The following is a 17,611-nucleotide window of genomic DNA, read 5'->3' as shown; positions in this document are numbered from 1 at the left end:
TATGTAAACAGCTACCTAAAACAGTAAAGAGTAATTACCATAACTTAGAGAACTATTACATTCTACAAGAAGCAAACAATAAAGACAGTATTTTGAAGTGCTACTTTAAAAGTGCTAAAAATCACTCTGGCATCTGCTTTATAGACAATCCCACATTTCAGTTTTCACTGTAGGTTATTTATGAAATGTTCTCATGATAGTGATACTTTAAAATATCTTTTACATATAAATTCATCTGTCATGCTGATATCTGCCAAAATTGCTCATTTTTAACTGGCTGGTAGCCATACATCAGAGGGAGGTAAATTTCAAAACATGCATTACATAAATGACTGAGTGCTACAGTTCCTTCATGGAGCAAAATGTCACTAGCAATAGACTCATGTTATCAGTTGAATTCAAAGAAAGCATCCCCTTCCAAGGCCAATTTATAAATCACAATCTGTACATTTACATTATCTCACAGAAATTCATTCAGCTTTTCAGTTACACTATGGTGATGCCTGTCCTCATCACAGTGACAGTTCTCTGTTTGATTACATACATGAGAGCAGATGATATCCTAAGGTGACCACAAGCCTTCTGGTCCAATTCATCTTTAATAGATAACACAAGCCTTCTGCTATCATTTATATCACTACACTTCCTTATCTTTAAAAAACTTAATGAAATGACCAAAACCAATCAATTTAATTGCAAGCTAGTTAACAGTATATTGTAGTAGTACTAGAAGCAATGAATTTCTCCCATGGCTTCATTACTCCTTTAAGAATCATTCTGAAATCTTGTTGTTTTGAGTCATCTTTCCACAAAATTCAAATTATTTCAGACAAAAGTAATTATTTGTCGGACTACCTAAAAAAAAAAAAAAAAAAGCATTTCTGCATCTGAACTGATAGTCCAAAGTTATTTGGAACAATGTCACTGTAGAAAAATGTCATCCAAAGAATAATGTCATTAGTGACAAGCAGGTTGTTTCACACAATAGACAACCTCCAACATGAGCAGTTCTGAGAACACAAAAACAAATGCCTGCTCTGTTTATCCGCTCAGAGAATATTTCTGTGCTGCTAATGCCCAGATTAGCAGCAATACACAAATATTAAAAGCAAACTATTCCAAATATAGTACTGGAACCCTTCCAAATACAGCATTTGTACTGGGCTTCAAACTGTACCTGTGTTTTTCAAAGGCACACCAAGAGATAGTCACAATTTTAAGTTTCACACAGGCAAAAAGGCTCTATGGTGTTTTTCTGTTACATAATTCCATGGAAGCTGCTCTAAAAGTAATGGAATACAGAGGGAGGTATAACAAACCTTATCTACTAATACCTTCCAATGCTACAAATTGACTTCTTTCTTAGACATCTCCATTTTGGTCTGAGCCAAAAGAGAAGGGTTTACATCCCTCAAGAGGGCAACACGATATACAGTGGAACAAGAAGAGGAAATTGTGCAAAATCTTTAGCATGACCCTTACCATTTCTTGGTTTTCTCTATGTTTATAGGCAGCCCTACTGAATCACCCTAAAGCTGCCAAGTACATATCCTGTCCCTGCTGAAGCAGTCACTGGCAAACTGCAGCAGCAGCACAAGATTCCGTCGTGTTCAAGGACTGCAGTGAGCACTGTCCTTTGCAGTGCTGGTTCTCCCCTTTGTGCCTCAGTTCCCAACACAATGGCTGAAACCTGGCAGGACCCACAGCAAAGGCTCCAAACTTCACAGATGCTAAGCAATGATCTAGCAGGAGATAAACTTTATTACCACCTGCCACCCCAGCCTCAATCTCAGATGAACATAAAAGCAATGTGCCTATTCTTGATTTTATTTTCTTTATTTTTTGGGTTGATATCTTTTGCTTTCCTCCTTTTTCCTCTTTTCCTTTTTAGAATATATTTAAACTATTCAGCATACACACATGTCATATAAAATCTTTATATATAAGCAATAATTTGGCTATATTTGTGATTTTGATAGAAAAACATGTGTTAAGTATCTTTGACATAAAAATTTTTCTCTTCAACGACAATGCAGAAGTTTTTCCAGATGAACTCAAGTCCCAGTTTATTTAATTTTACCACCTGCAAACACTACACAGGTTAAAGCCTACATCATAAGCAATAAATTGGAATGAATTCCAGCTTACCAAATTTGAGTCACTGGGGGGGTGATACTTTTCCGTGCCCATTCTCACCAGTCCATCATGATATAAAAATACTTTTAATGGATCACAGGAGGTTACAAGAATATACACACGTAAATCAAACTTGTAGCCTTCCATAAGAAATGGTTTGTCAAGATATTCCTGAACAATTAAGTGATCCTGAGCTTGTAACTTTTCTCCATTTCTTATTAAAGAGATCCTGGTAAAAAAAAAAAAAAAAAAAAAAGTAATTTTAAAACTCGGACATTACTGTTTTAAATAGATTATCATGGTCACCCAGCCAAACAGTGAGGCTAAAGTCTACCTAGAGAAAGAGACTAAGATATCTGATTTTTAGGGCAGAAAAAAAGTTCCATTCCCTTTCAAGGCTTTTGGTATCCTGTCCTTTATTGAGATTCACTAGATGAAAAAAAGGCAATGAGCCATTTCAAAGTAACTTTCTGCTTGCTTTGATTCAACAATTTGTAATAATGGGTTTGCTCTACACTTAGAAATTGTTTGGCAGAACGACCAGTCTCCAGCTTCTGTGATTATTCCCCATGCAGCTCTAAAAATAGACTTCCAGTCTTTGTCACAACTTCTGCCTGAGGTACAGGCTGCAAAGAACTTTCAGTGCTAACCTTAGGAGATGAAGTTTGCAAAGCAGGAGGCTGGCTGATCTGTATGACTGAGGATGGCATAGATTAAACTCAGGATTTCTGTATTTCCAGCCCCCTCACACCAGAATGAAAAAAAGGTTTATATATGAACTATGAACTTCCAGTCTCTAACTACATAGAGTTTTAAATAGCTGCAAAAGCTAGTATTTTCAGTATACAATTATTAACCTAAAATTCCCAGAACCTTAATGCTACCTTAATCTTATTCTCTATTATTTATCACACATTTCAGAGGTTTGGTGCTGAATACTCCTAATAGGGTAAAGTACTTTGCAGAAATTTCTCTCAACTATGCTGGTACCTTTCCCTTTAGCTTCTCTTTGCCCTTATCAAGAGGACTGAAAAATAAAGAAATGGAAAAGTTCGGGGTACTTACTTTTATTTCTGTAATTCTGACATATGCTGAAAAACTAAGAGCTTTACTATATTGTATAAATCAAATTAATGTTAATTAAAATATTAATTATAATAATTAATTAATAATATTAATTAAAAGCAATAAAACCAAAATATATTTTTAAAAAACTAAAAATGCAATTGCAGCATTTATCTCATTGGATTTTTACAATGCATCCCTGTCACAAACAAAACTTCTTCAACTCAACTGCAGATTACAGCCTCTTAGTGGTGTGCCCTGCTTCCAGGAGGGCAAGTCCAGCCACATCCCCAACAGCATCTCCTCTGTGTCTCCTACACCTTGTGGCTGTTCTCAAACACTTTTCAGCTTCTCTGACTGGCTGCAGTTTGGGAACACAGGGGATGTTTGGGCTGGTTTTCAAGCTGTTAAAGATCCTGACTTCCCACATGACATCCCTGCAGCCTCCAGCTACCAAAACCTGACAATTTAGGCCCAATACAATCTCACCCTATAAATCTAAGCACAGCAGAAAAAATCACAATAAAATAACTCTATTCTTAACAATTATTTGAGTTTATTTAAGGCTTGTAAAGCCTTCACACAATATTCTTACTAATACACAGCTTCTGTTCATGTTGTAAGTAGCCCTGGATTTCACCTCTAACAGGTAAGAAGACTGAAGTTAACTCACAACTCACCCATGTCCCATTGCACCATTAGCAGGTTTGACTATGAAAGTTTTCTGTCTACGTTTTTTCTTCAGTTCTTTTACATAGTTCTGAAACTGTGTGTATTCTGAAGGAAAGATCCACGTTCGAGGAATGAAACTGTACTCCTGAGGCTGACTCTTGATCATTCTGCAAGAAAAGGGTAATTGAGTTACAATCTTTTGACTACTTTGATGTTTCAATTCTCAAGATTAAATAGTACTTATAACAATTTGACAAGGGAACTTTTTTAGCAAAATTCTGTAATAGGAAAGCAAGCTTTCACATTTCTTTAATAATAGCTAGAGGTCTGTTACATATTCAAATCAGTGTGAATATGTTATATTCAAAAGCAGACTACCTTGAGCATTTTTGCTTATGTGCTTATTATGTTACTGGCATCCATCTCGTTTCTTGGCCTCCACCTCACTCCTGTTACAATTTTTGGCCAGTTACTCAGATGATTTAATGCTATTCCTATTCTTAGAAATATTGAACTTATAATAAACCTTGGATATTTTTTGAGGGGGTGCATGGTGGTAGTATTTGGGAAGTATTTTAATTTTCATATTGATAGGTGTCTGAGAAGGTATGAGGATCAACAGACACAAAAAAGAGGAGTTGGGATATTTGGAGTTTCTTCTTGGGTGCAAAAAAGACTGAATTTAAAATTAAAATGGAAGCAGTTAAGGAAGAGGTTTTTGCTCCTTTTGAAAGAATTTTAAAAGCAAAGAATTGTAGTAAATAGACTTGGACACAGGCCAAGCAACTCATTCATTTCCTATGTAGGACACATCACACAAGCTTTGATTAGTGTTTGGTCCTAGCATGTTGGGATTAAGATTCTAAGAGCACCTAATTTAATCAAAAGAAAGCAAAGACACTCTAAGTAAGACCAAGCAGGGAGGGAATAAAGGTGAAGGCATGGAACAGAAGAACTAAAATAAAAATAGGGAATCAAACTGAATCTGGGGAAAGAATGCAGCAGTCCTGGTCTTCCTGCTTTAATAGCTGTGGCAGCTGAGGTAGTGAATGTATCTCATTCTCTATGTCTGTTGTCTGTGAAGGAAAACGGAAGAGGAAGAATGGTAATGAATTCAGGTAGCAGAAGTTTCCATGACCCAGAGCTGTGTATGTGGCAGCAGGAAGATGCACCCACAGCACACTGTTGGTATGGCTGAGGTACACACGGGTTAGCAGCCCAGCTGTAGCAGCAATGGGGTACTATGCACATGGTGACATAGTTCCCAACAGCATAAATTTAGTCTTTGCTAAGTTACACACTGGTGCAGCAAGCTTGTTTCAGGTACTCATAACACCTGAAACTTCCTTCACACAAGAACCTCACACTAAATTATTTCAGGTAACTCTCAACTACTCTGTAGCATAGAGTGAACACATCTAAAATACAAGTATCCACAGACCAACAGAAAGGAATTGGAAGTTTAAAAAGAAATTAACTGATACAGGAAGTTACCCAACTTTGGTATTTTTTTCTTTAATGCTACTATGGTGAAGTTTAATACTTTTAAATTAAATACAGATTTAGGCATATTTCTCCTTTTGTAAGGAGAAAACAGAGCATCAGCATAACTGACGTGTAGAAGAGGTAATATCATTTCCATTTTTCATTTCTATTATGAGCTTACATATCTTGGGCAGATATTTTTCTTTAAGTGGCTAAAATAATAATGGAAAAAACAAAGCTGTCAGCCACACGTGTAGAGCTAGGACTGTAGCCAAGCCTACTGGTATAATGGATATGCTGTCACCAAACCCGTAGCCAGCTACCCAACAAACACTCTGCAGAAACCACAATAGCTACAGCAGTACTGCATGAGGTTCAGTGCTTCTGCAGCTTCATTGTAACTATTATTCTTACAAATCCAGTTCAATGAAAGCCACTAAATATTCAGGAAAACTTTTTTGAAAACAGAAGTAGATATTATAATTCCAGATTCATTTATATTGTTAAACTACTCTCCATCTGCTCTGTCTTTACAAATGTTATTACTTTGCCAACTGAGTATCTTATCTAGGCAGAAATTATGCTATTTTTAGGCAAAAGCAATTTCTGTGTTAGTTTAAATTCCCCTCCAGATTATTTATCATATGCATCCTGTTACATGCTAGAGACCTGCCATTTAACTTACTCAAGGGTTTCAATACACACACTCTCTACTCATTGAATATAGCTTCAAGATATTCCTGATATATTGATATTATTTTGTGACTGAAAGTGTATCAGTTCTATATGTCTTTTCTTTTTAATGCATAACCGGGTGGAATACAAACACTCAATATTATGAAGTGGAATGCTTCAGCATTGTTTATAGGTTCTGGGGCTCACTAAAAGTTTCAAAAAAAGAATTCAGCTCTGTTCTTTCCCTGCAGGGCCCTATTCAGAAAGGGCTTAGGAACATCATTAAGTAGCCTGTGGAATCAAGGCCTATTCCATTACAATAGCCCTATTTTCCAGCACATGGGCTGTCCACTACTATGAGTAACCACTTTTTCACTGTGCTGCTCTATCCTTTAGCCTTTGCTGTTGTTATCAGGAGGTCTGAGAAACAAACAGTAAATTATTGTTCTTCTGAGTACTATTTTAGCTCAACAAATATGGCTAGACTGTGCTCTTGATCTCAGAGTGCTTTCTGTACAAAAGAATCAACGGTGTTGAAGAAAACGTAGCTTACTAAAGGAACAACCTTCAGTCTAATAATGCAGATTCCACTGCCTAAAATCCTCTGACTTTTCATCTATAAAAAGTTAGTGGGTATGTATGGATGAGAATAATTCTTGGCCCATGATCAATTCGTGAACCTTTTAAATACAATCAACAAAGGTGTGGAAAAAACAGTATAACATAGATGGATCTGTGCCCCTTCCCACTCAACCTGTCCACCTTCTCCTCCATTTCCTGAATTCATTTTGTAGCCACACTTATCCTTCACAAGAGGAGCTCTCATCTAAGAGACCCTCACAATGGTCTCTTAGGCACTTCTATTGTTAGTTTTTTTCTTTTCTGTGTTCTGATTATTACCCTTGAAAATTATGTTCATGCCAGCCTTTTTTTCCCAATTACATCCCTCTTTCCATCTGTTTCATTATTTATTCTGTGTTCCTACACTTTCTTTGCTGAGTTGTCTTCTTTCATACTACACGTTACTTATAATGCTGCTCCCTTCCACCTTTCTGCATGTGAAAACCACATTGTCCTGTGATAAAGAATGCCTGCAAAAAGAATTCCTGAAATATTTTCCTCTTAAAGTAAGGTTGATTTGTTCTTTCACTTCATTCCCAACAATTTGCATAAAATGGAAGGGTGAAATCAATACAACAACAAACATGGAAGAAAAAAGTGTACTCTCTACCAAGTCTACTCTCTACCAATTCTTAATATATTTTCATTATCTCTCAATAATAGTAATCAGTAGAATCAGTAATGGGAATAGAAAAGATAGCATGCAGTAGTAAACAAAACAAGAGAATGAGTATTTCTGTACATTCAAATTTTAAAATAGAACAAGAGCTGTAGGAAACAAAATTCAGCATTCTACAGATAAGAGCCTGTTCAACCATGGATCTCAACTGACTTATGATGTTAACAGGCATATCGAGGCATATCGATTTTTATAAAGTATGAATACTAAGCATTGAGTTGTGAGGTCAGTATTGATACAAAAAGAACAGCTAAGCCCTGGTATGTCTACTGATACTAAGTGAAGTCACAATATAGACGTTCAACCCAGAGTTGTAGTGTAAGAGAAATTATTCCCATTTTAACTATATAAGCAATCTCAGCATTGAGTAACTTCAGGCTGTTTTGAACTCAGAATTCAGTAGGTTGAGAGAGGTATCATCAGACTGTATTTGAAAGAATGTTTGCATGATAATAAGAGTCTTTTGTCCATTTTCCATATTTTTTTAAAAAGATCACAGAACTGCAGTAATACACAGGGATACCACTGTGTACCAAGCTGACTGACTGTTTCCAAGGCCTCTCCAAACAGCTGCCTCCATGTGCCATCTCTGTGTTTTACTTTCAGTCTGAGAGGGGCAGTGAAAAGTGCTTGTGCAGTACCATGGACACAGAAGAGCTCTGGTCCACACACAGGACATGGAGACACCACAACAATGCACACAATATTTGCATTATAATAGTTCACACATTCTACATGTTATGTGTTCTAGCTACAAAACAAAAAAGGAAAATTAAATTGAAAGAGAGAGCAAGAGGAGACATCACATTAATTACATTTGCATGAAAACAAATTCAGTTCTGTTAGCAGTTAAGTTGTGTAAGTCAGGTTGAGGGCCAAAAGATTAAGTCTATTAATAATTGCTCTACAAACTAATTTAGATTAAAAAAATATTGACATATATTTGCCCTCAAATCTTTCCTTACCACCAGACTATCAGATAATTATTTAGTAATGTTTTCTTATAAGTCTTACTCAGATTCTCAGCTAGGATAATTCCTCAGAACCCAGTTATTCCACTAGAGTGAGGAGAATTTGTAATTAGACAAATGAGCCTCACTAACTAATTTCTTATATAAACAGTAAGACCCTTCACATATTTTAAATTTGATACACACAAAAACATAGCCATTAATTATTTTAAACAAGTTCTATCATGGAATTGGTCAGGTTGGAAGGGACCTCAGGGTCCTCTGGTCCAGCTCCCAGATGAAGTAGAGTTGTCCTAAAGCACATTGCACAGAATAATCCAGATGCAGTATCCAGCCACATACAGGTTTTTCTTTTTCTGTTCTACTACTTATGGAATACATACATGAGTGTAGTATGTGTCAGGTTTATTTTATAGTAATTCAAGACTCATCTACATTCTGCAATGTTTAGACAGAGAAGTGAACCCATACAATATTCCACTGAAGTCAATTGGAGTAATAAAGTAGCCCAGTCCAGGACCAAAAAGTTATTAAAGTACATTGAAAATTATTCTTGGTCCTCTCTTAGTTTCTTAGTTAAAAAAAACAAGCCTCAAAACCAATAGTTCTGTATATTATTGCATTAAATACTGCAGCTGGAAAAACTCCTAATATTAAAAGAAATATTACTTAGTCATGTTTCTTGCCAGAAAATCTTTCCTGCATATCTCTCCCATTCCTGGAAAATGGTTGATTCTCTGAGGAAATAGAAAAAAAAGAAAAATTAATTGAAATTTTTTTGTTTTTCTGGCATACCTAATTACAATCATTTAAAATATTCAACTGCATGCTCAGGCAAACAAAAGTAGTGTTACATCTAAATTATTTAAGATAGTACCTTACACCATACTACGTGTTCTTAGCAATGCTAAAGATACTGCAAGTTGTATTCTCTTCCATCAGTATAAGCACCATTGATTTAATTTCATACATGAGACTATCATACTTTTGTTCACACACCTATATAGAAACAAAGAATGCAAACACAAGGTAATGGCAAAAAACCAAAATATTTATTCACAGGACTGAGGAGAGAGCTCTGGCTGTTAACTTACTGCTTCAAAGCTTATAAGACACTTATAAATGATATTTTGTATCTTCTTTAAACCTATCATTTACAACATCCAACTGGCAGAAAAAAAGCATGAAACAACAGCCCAAATATTTACACACTAGATTCCAAGTGGTAAGAACAAATCATTCTGGAAAAGACAATAGGATTTTAGGCTAGGCAGTGGTACACCCTTAATGCTGCCTGATTGGCTGTGGTTTGTGTGGGTTGTTTTTCCCCTCACACAAATGGAATGAGCAGTTCCTGACAGTTCCTGAACATTTCAGAGTGAAGCAGTTTATTGAACACCAAAGCTCTGGGCTGCCCTGTACCTGATAGTTGCGCAGCTCGGCGATCTTCTCTTGCTGCACAGCGCAGTCGCTCCAGATCAGATTTGCTGTCTCATCCTCGTCACGCGTCTTCACAAAGCCCATTTCTTGTATCACTACTCGCACTATGGAGAAATCACACACTTAGGGACCACTCTGAGTCCCTAAAACAGATTCCTTTTCAACATTTAAAAAATCAATTAAGATTTTAAACACTGCCAAGATAGAAACCTTTGTCTGAGAACAATGTTAGCATGGCAAGCTATTTATCTTGCAATATTTCCATCAGCCAGTTGCAAACCTGCCACTACAAAATGACAGCACGTTATAGTGAGGCAGGAATCAGCACAACCACTGATGGGAACTGCAAACAGCTTCAAGGTATTCCCCACTCATCCAGCAAAAATCCTCTTGTACAGCAGTTAGATTTAAACTTGGTTATGCCACAAGGTAATTTTAAAACAGTGATGACTGTAAGTGTCATGTAGATAGGGACAAAAATGCCTCCTTAGACAAGGTACAGTGTTACAAAAGCAAATGCATGCATTATTTTAATAATTAAAAAAATATTGATTATGTGCCATGTATAACAGATTCTAGGAAGAAAGATTTTAGTACCAAACATTAAAATACAAAGCATTAACATTGAGAAGTCTCTGTATTTGAGTATTTAACATTGAATTTGCACTGCTCAACTTTCAAGGCTTTAAGTAAACTTCCAAATCCATACATAACACGTATTTAGAAGGTTCTTCCACAGCCTTCTTGATTACCTAAGTTTTTACATTTCAAGGGAACAAGTGGGAATCAATATGAGTAACAAATGGGGATTAATAGATGCACAGTATCAAAAGCTACGAATCAAATGTTACAAGAAAAGCCCAGGTTTCTTACAAAAGAAACTCCTTCAGAAATGTCTCACTATCAGCTTGATGCAAAGTCCATTAATTCACTCCCTTAATCAGTAACTGTCTCAAATCAAAGGCTATTAGGATGAAAACAAAATATGCAGCTTCCTACCAATTTCATATTTTGTGCCAGCAATATTGGCAGTGATGACTCCATTCTTCTTCTTCTTCTTCTTTCTGACTTTTCTTTGAATTGTGCCCTGATAGGGTAGTTCCGAACTCAAAGTCAGAGGAGCAGTTCCATGGTTATCTTTGAAAAACAACGTTGTAACAATCAACATTTTTCTATCTCAAATAACATATACAAATTAACTAAAGGTACAAACAGTACTCCATCACAATTTATGGGTACAAGCATACTGAATAATTCATAGGGCATATTAAAAATCCAAGACTAGCATACCTCCCTCATTAGGAAAGGATGGCATTATAATCTAGGATAGTGCAGAAATAGAGTTCAAATTCTGTTCCAAGTTCTCAGTAAATAGTGAAACTGTCAAAGCCAAATTACTTAAAGCTCCAGTCATGCCATTTCAGTCTCTGGTTGTAGAAAATAATAGCTCTGGAATGGATAGATACCTGTGTTAAAAAAACATAAGAGAGACTGTCATAGACATCCTGAAAAAAAGTAAATAGCAGAAAACTAAATAACTAAATAACACTTTTAATTGCATGTACAAAGAATTGCTTATTTTAGAAGATTGATCAAGCTATTGTAAACACAAAACCTTGTTCATTGCAGTTCAACTATTTTCTTTCTGGAAAAATAATTTTGCAGTGTTAATTTTCAAAATGAAATTATATTACCTCTTTTTCTGATTTTAATTAGGGTAAGGGACATTTTAGAGATGAAAATAGGTAACACTGAACTTAATCAGTACTGCAATTTTCTATCTCCACAAAGCTCAATGAATAAAGAGTCATTTTAAACCACATTTTCAGTAGAAAATTAAAATCAGACATACTGTGTGATAGGTTTTCAATAGCAAATGGGAAATTATTGAAATCACACTAAAAACCTGTTTCCTCTTTTTCACTCTTCAGTGTTTTTTAAAGCATTTGTTCAATAACCATGTAGCAACATGGTTCCAATTCATGACCACTTCATGACACAACAGATGTAATTTGAAGACATTTTGCATTAGCAAACATATAAATTTTCAGCTTTTAAAGTGAGCATTCATTTACATAAAATGATATTTTTTACATCTATGGTCACACAAAATTCCCTTTTTTTTTTTTCCCCTCATGAACACAGCACTACATGAAAAATCCCACATATTAAAAAGTTTTTTAGGTCCAGCTTAAGCACGTAAGAACAACGGGTAAAAATATTAAGGAAAAAAACTTGGGAATATATCACTTCTAAACACACTGCTACATGACTTTGGGCATGCAGCACTATTATACCAAAGTCTGCAAGGAAATAAATGCTGTCCTTGGCCAGCTGCCACAAACAAATCAAGAAGTTTTCAAAACATATATAATGTTACTGATCTTGAAAAGCTTTCATTTCTTTTCTGTAGTTATATGTGTAGCCAAAGTTCCTCACACTTTAGGTCAGTTTATATTCCTGCTTTTGGTAATTGCAAGACTTATTTAAAATAGCTCTACAGAGAGCACAAGGGATTTCTTCTACTATAAATAGCAGAAAATTACAGCAAAGTCAAATTCAGCCATGACTTACAATGCAAAACATATGTGGTCATAAGACTGGACAAGACATGCATTAACAAAATTATTAAAACATTACTTTAAAATCCACATTTTTTCTTTTTCTGTGTATGTACACACACCAGAGGAGAAGAGATGTAAGTATACTCTGGACAAGTCCCCCACATTTTAAGAAAATATGTTTAAAAAATAGATATTTTGTGCTGCAAGATCTAACTTCCTTTCAAGACAGACATTTACCCTTAACAGCCCAGTAATGCAAAAGGATAAAAAGAACAGATTATGCTTCTTTTATGACTGTCACAAATGTACCAGGAGTCAAATTCTGCTTTGTAACAAGACAAATCTCCCTCATGCCCACTTAGTGCTCTTGTGTATTTATCTTCAAAGACCTGGAGATGTTTTATACCCAGATACAATGTCAGACAGCACAAGCAGTAACCCAGCCATTTTGAAGTTTAAATGTTTAGGATGACATTATCTGAGAAGGTGGCCTGAAAGTCCTTGGGCCCACTGGCATACTAAAATTAGACACAGAGATGGGAAAGCACAGCATTTGTCCTCCTTAAAACGGCTGAGAAGGAAAAGCAGTGCTGGGCACAGTGACTCACTGGCTACTGCGCGTTATCGCTTTCTCAGGCTAAGAATACCACCAGAGTACAAGACATGCTTAGTTCCTGGGAATAATACTGAAGAACGTCTGTTAGCCAATTAAGGACTTCTATGAATGTACAAAAATGCCTGGAAGTTGTTTCTTTGCTGTACTGAGTAAAAACTTTTAATATATTTGGATGAATGCTTAGAGGACTAACACTGCCCTGTGAGAAACGCCAGCCCTTTACTAGCACAGAGTGATTTACAAGCTATGATATGCTAATAAAAAGTGAGCAGCTCACAGAACTTTCATTCATCTTACAATCACAGAAAATTATCTGCCCAAAGTTACTATAACACACTGTATTCTGAAGGTGGACCATAAAATTCTAAACTGCACCATGCTGCTGAATTACTCCCTTTCTTTTGATAGACACTATTCTTTTCTTCTCAAAAGAATACTCTTCAGGGTCTAAATAGCATGTACCAACACTCAAGGTCTGTGACCAGTCAATTTTTAAGTGCACACACATGAGTTGATGGCAAAGATTTATGGCCACCTTTAGAGTATTCTAAGGACAATTAGTAGTTCAGCCATATTGAAAACAAAGTAATGGGACTGTATTCTGTACTCAAACTTACTTTAGGATTTTAACTTTTCAAAAGCACCATTTCAGACCATTAAGTATTTGTATTCTGACCTAAGCTTGTACATAATAATTCGAAATTGTTTTACAACTGTTTGACTTCTCTTTACTAGTCCATGTTCAACCAACCATGTCACTGAATACCAAAGCACTAGCAGTTCTCAACCATTAGTTTTCCAAAATATTTTACATAGGATGCAGTCTTTCCCTTTGATCCTTTCCAAAGGGCAAATGTGGTCCAGTGAAATGGGACAGTCTCACTTCACTTCCCACCATGTCAAGTGACACATGAGAGACACTACATCTCATCTGGAGGAGTACCTTACCCAGAGCAGTGAGCTGCTGCTGTGAAGCAGACTTCCCCCTGTTTAGACCCTCCTGCTTTGTGCATCCCCAGTGCAGTAGCATGAGACCTTACAATTCTGCAGCAAGAAAACCCAACAGCACTCTGCTGAGGAAGCTGCAATCTTCCCAGGTAAACTGCAACTGCTTCTCTAACTGCCTTTAGATGACCAACTCTCTAACCAAAGGAATGGATCACTTGGCAGAGACAGGAATACATCTCCCAGAGCAATACACGAAGGGGAGGGGGAGAAAGGAGGAGAGCACTGGGACAGCACTGACGGGCAACGTGGCAGTGCACAGGCCTGGCAGCCACAAGCTCCTACACATCTTTTTTAATTCTATACAGCAGAAATCATCCCAAAATTGCTTCATTCTCCGACCCAAGTCCTCCCCAGGCACCTTCTTCTAGCTCACATCTGATTTTTTATTATTCCCAAACCCTACTCTCAGGTCAGAGCACAGCTGAAGGAGAAGACTTTGCAGCACAGACTGCTCTGCAGGCAGCCTCTGCCAGTCACAGGCCAAAGCTGATGGCAGGACTCACCAGATCATGCACAGTAACAGCAGCAGCATTGTCAGGTTATGATTACATCTGATTCTGAGTTAGTTCTCACACCTGTGACAAGTTTTTACTTATAAAATAAGCATAACCTATAACCCACGTTCAGCTACAATAAAGCAGAGGCATATCTCACTCGTAATCTACCTGAGAGACTTGTTTCTAAGAGACTGCTTTTAATAACATAGAAGAAAGCATTCTATTTTCAAACTGGGACTTTTGGAGCAAGTCAGCTGTCAGAAATCTCTGAGTTCACACTCAGGGAGAAAGGGATTGCAGTTCCTGCTGCATGTACCATTTCCCTCCTGAAATCCTGATACGCATCAACTGGTGAAGATTTGTTGCTCAACCATACAGATTCAAGGGTAGATGAACAAAAATGGTTAACATATAAATGGAGAAATATTTGTGAAGAAGAAATAAATGCATCTTCTTCAGGTTAGCACATTCTTATATAAACAAGCACTTTGACTAGAAGTGTTCTACAGAGGAAAAAAACTGAGATGTAATCTTTACAGCTGCCTGGAAAAGGTGTGAGAGTGACAGCAGGAGAGATACATTGCACACCATCCTGTCCCAGAAAGGCAAAAAAAAAAAAAGAAGGATCTTTTTTCCTCCAGGGACAGAAGAGGCAGGATGCTCTTGCTGGAGAGGGAAGTGTTGCACAAGAACAGAGAACATAGCAGATGCTCTAGTCCATGTAAAGGAACAGTCTGAGCAAGATATGAGAGTGCCTAGGTAAAGAGCAGGAGACAGTGGAAAGAAGTGGTTTCATAGTCAATAGAATGATTCTTTGACAAGCTGTAATATATTCTATATATTCAAAAATTCATAATATTTTATGTTGTTACACAAATTAAGTGCATCATAGTAAGTTAGCAAATTGCCCTGAAAAATATTCTTCTGTCCTAGATTATATGCAGGTATTTTTGAAATTATTTAATTTGATATACTTAATTGTTCAAAATGTAGAATCACCTGCTACAAAATACTCCATGTTCCACCCATCACTCAGTGTACTGTTTGTAATGAGAACTTCCTTCCTTCTCAGCAATTGTGACACTGCTGCCCAGTTTGAAAAGCTCCATGGGTTACATATTGTACATGTGCTTAACATTACACACATGTACAGGAAACAAGACTTCAGATCTTAAACCAGGGCACATATGACAAGACCTCTCAAGACAGCTAACATCCTACATACCAAGGTGCAAAAATGGATTGCCAGGGTAATTTCCTGAAATCCTTGGATAGAGATAAGTACTCACTCATCAGCAGTGGAACATTTTAGAACAGATTTTCAAACTAGCAGACTGCTTTCCTGTGAGCCCATTAGTGCAATTTACTCAGTGCTGTCACAAGCTTTGGAAATGCAGAGGAGCTGGAATGAAACCCACAAAGCTCCTGACATAAGGAGCTTTTGCAGTGGAATGGAGACACACTGGAGGTACAGTTACAGAACTGGGCAGGTGAACACGGGGATGGAAGGACAACATCAGAGTACTGCAATCCCCACTCTTCACTTGGCTGCGAAATTAAATTAACAAAAACTTCACAGAAACAGGAAAAAGAAAGATGTGAACATAATCATCAGAGCACTGACTCAGCAAACATCTGAGTTCTGGGTTTTTTTCAATCTATCATTTAAGTCAATTACCCTTAGATCCTAGAGTGTGGAAGTCTAGACACACTGTAGCGAGGGGTATGCTATTTATTACAGTTATGAAAACCTATAATCTACTGTTGTTCTGGAATTAAGATATAAAATGCAGATTCAAAATGAGATTAAGAAATCAACAAAAATTATAATAGAGAAAAATTCCTTTTAATACCATGCTCAACAAGATAGTAACAATTTTCAGTAATGAAACTGCAGAACTAAAAGCCTCCCACCCCTTCATGATTTTTTAATATATGGCCTTATAAAATGTATGTTGAAATGTTCCTGCTACAAACAAGCATAGCAACCAGTTTTATTGTTACATGTCCAAAGAACAACTTGGTGGTAAGTTCTCACTCTTACAGAGAAACTCTATATGCAAAAAGTAATCTTCATTTTGAGGCTTGATATGTCAGTGATTGTTTTTAAAAGGCTATCTGTCAGCTGCCTTAAAATTGCATGTAATTAGGGCTTGTTTCAAAATATTCTGAAGTCAAATGAAGTCCATTAATTTAAACATCCTTCATTCCCACCATCAAAGAGATGAGACATTTATACAGCAGTTCTTTCAGATAAACAGAATGTCCAGAGTTCCCAGTTATTTTATTTGCTAAACGGATAGATACAAGCTACAAAGGAATACAAACAGCATGATTTACACAACTGTTTTCAAACCATGCCATTCCATAATACAATTCTCTGAACTAATTTATCTGAATGGGCAGCATTTCCACAGCTTCCAACACTTCCCTAAGCCACCAAACCAGCCAAGCAAGCCAAGCTATAGCATGTTATCCTAAATGGCAGGAGATGACCCTGCAGTGCCAGCTCCAAGGCTCAGCGTGGCACAGAGCCCCAGGAGCTTTGCAGTGTTAGCTCAGGGCAGATTTTACTTTGGTCTTCTCCTGACCTTGCACTTCACAGCTTTAGATTGAAAATTTTTATTGTTTAGTACCACAAACCCTCTATGAAATGAGAACTACAGAGTGCCTGATTCAGAAAACAGGAAATAGATTAGAAGCTATTAAAATGGTGGAAGTTTCACATCACAGTTTCACAGGCATTAATCACTTCCTACTTACAAAATACAGCGATCACAATTGAGCATAGAAGCAATTTTTTTTTTTATTTTCAGTGATGTCTTGAAATAATATTGCTTCCTTTTGTATCCATCCATTTTCCAAAATGAAACTTCAAGTCACTGGCCAAATTTAAATCAATGTCAAATCTTTCAAATTTGAAGATTGATTTTCTGTTTAAAAAATGACCTCCAAAGTGTCTTTCATAGCAGAGCACACTATGTGACTATCTGTTAGCTCGTTCTCACCCTTCAAAAGCCCTTTCTAATGTGATAACATATTTCAGACTGTTAGCAAATTGAGTACTATAAAGTTTCATAGTTATGTTTTAAATATTGAACGAGGGCCATCAAAGAAAGCAAGACCAAATTAGAAAACTACAGTAAAAGGTCAATGCTTGAATCTTTTACTTGTTCAGTAAA

At 36.6% G+C, this 17,611-nt stretch overlaps 1 protein-coding gene across 4 annotated transcripts in view; it reads right to left on the bottom strand.

Annotated features, from left to right (window-relative positions):
- TTLL7 (tubulin tyrosine ligase like 7) overlaps positions 1–17,611 on the bottom strand; it is a 63,257-nt gene that overhangs the window by 31,575 nt on the left and 14,071 nt on the right. For all 4 annotated transcript variants that reach the window (XR_013775272.1, XM_079313745.1, XM_079313746.1 and 1 more), the window contains 6 exons: positions 11,035–11,210; positions 10,744–10,881; positions 9,727–9,848; positions 8,974–9,041; positions 3,882–4,040; positions 2,149–2,365 (listed from right to left, as the gene is read on the bottom strand). Coding sequence is in view for 3 of the 4 variants with exons in the window: in XM_079313745.1 (XP_079169871.1) it covers positions 2,149–2,365; positions 3,882–4,040; positions 8,974–9,041; positions 9,727–9,848; positions 10,744–10,881; positions 11,035–11,059 (729 nt within the window). In the remaining variant the exon portion in view is untranslated. The remainder of the gene's footprint in view (positions 1–2,148; positions 2,366–3,881; positions 4,041–8,973; positions 9,042–9,726; positions 9,849–10,743; positions 10,882–11,034; positions 11,211–17,611) is intronic.

The sequence above is a fragment of the Erithacus rubecula genome, assembly GCF_903797595.1.
Source record: "Erithacus rubecula genome assembly, chromosome: 10".
Classification (NCBI taxonomy): Eukaryota; Metazoa; Chordata; class Aves; order Passeriformes; family Muscicapidae; genus Erithacus; species Erithacus rubecula.
The sequence above is the reverse complement of the archived record's forward strand: the minus strand, read 5'-3'. Positions and strand labels throughout refer to the sequence as shown.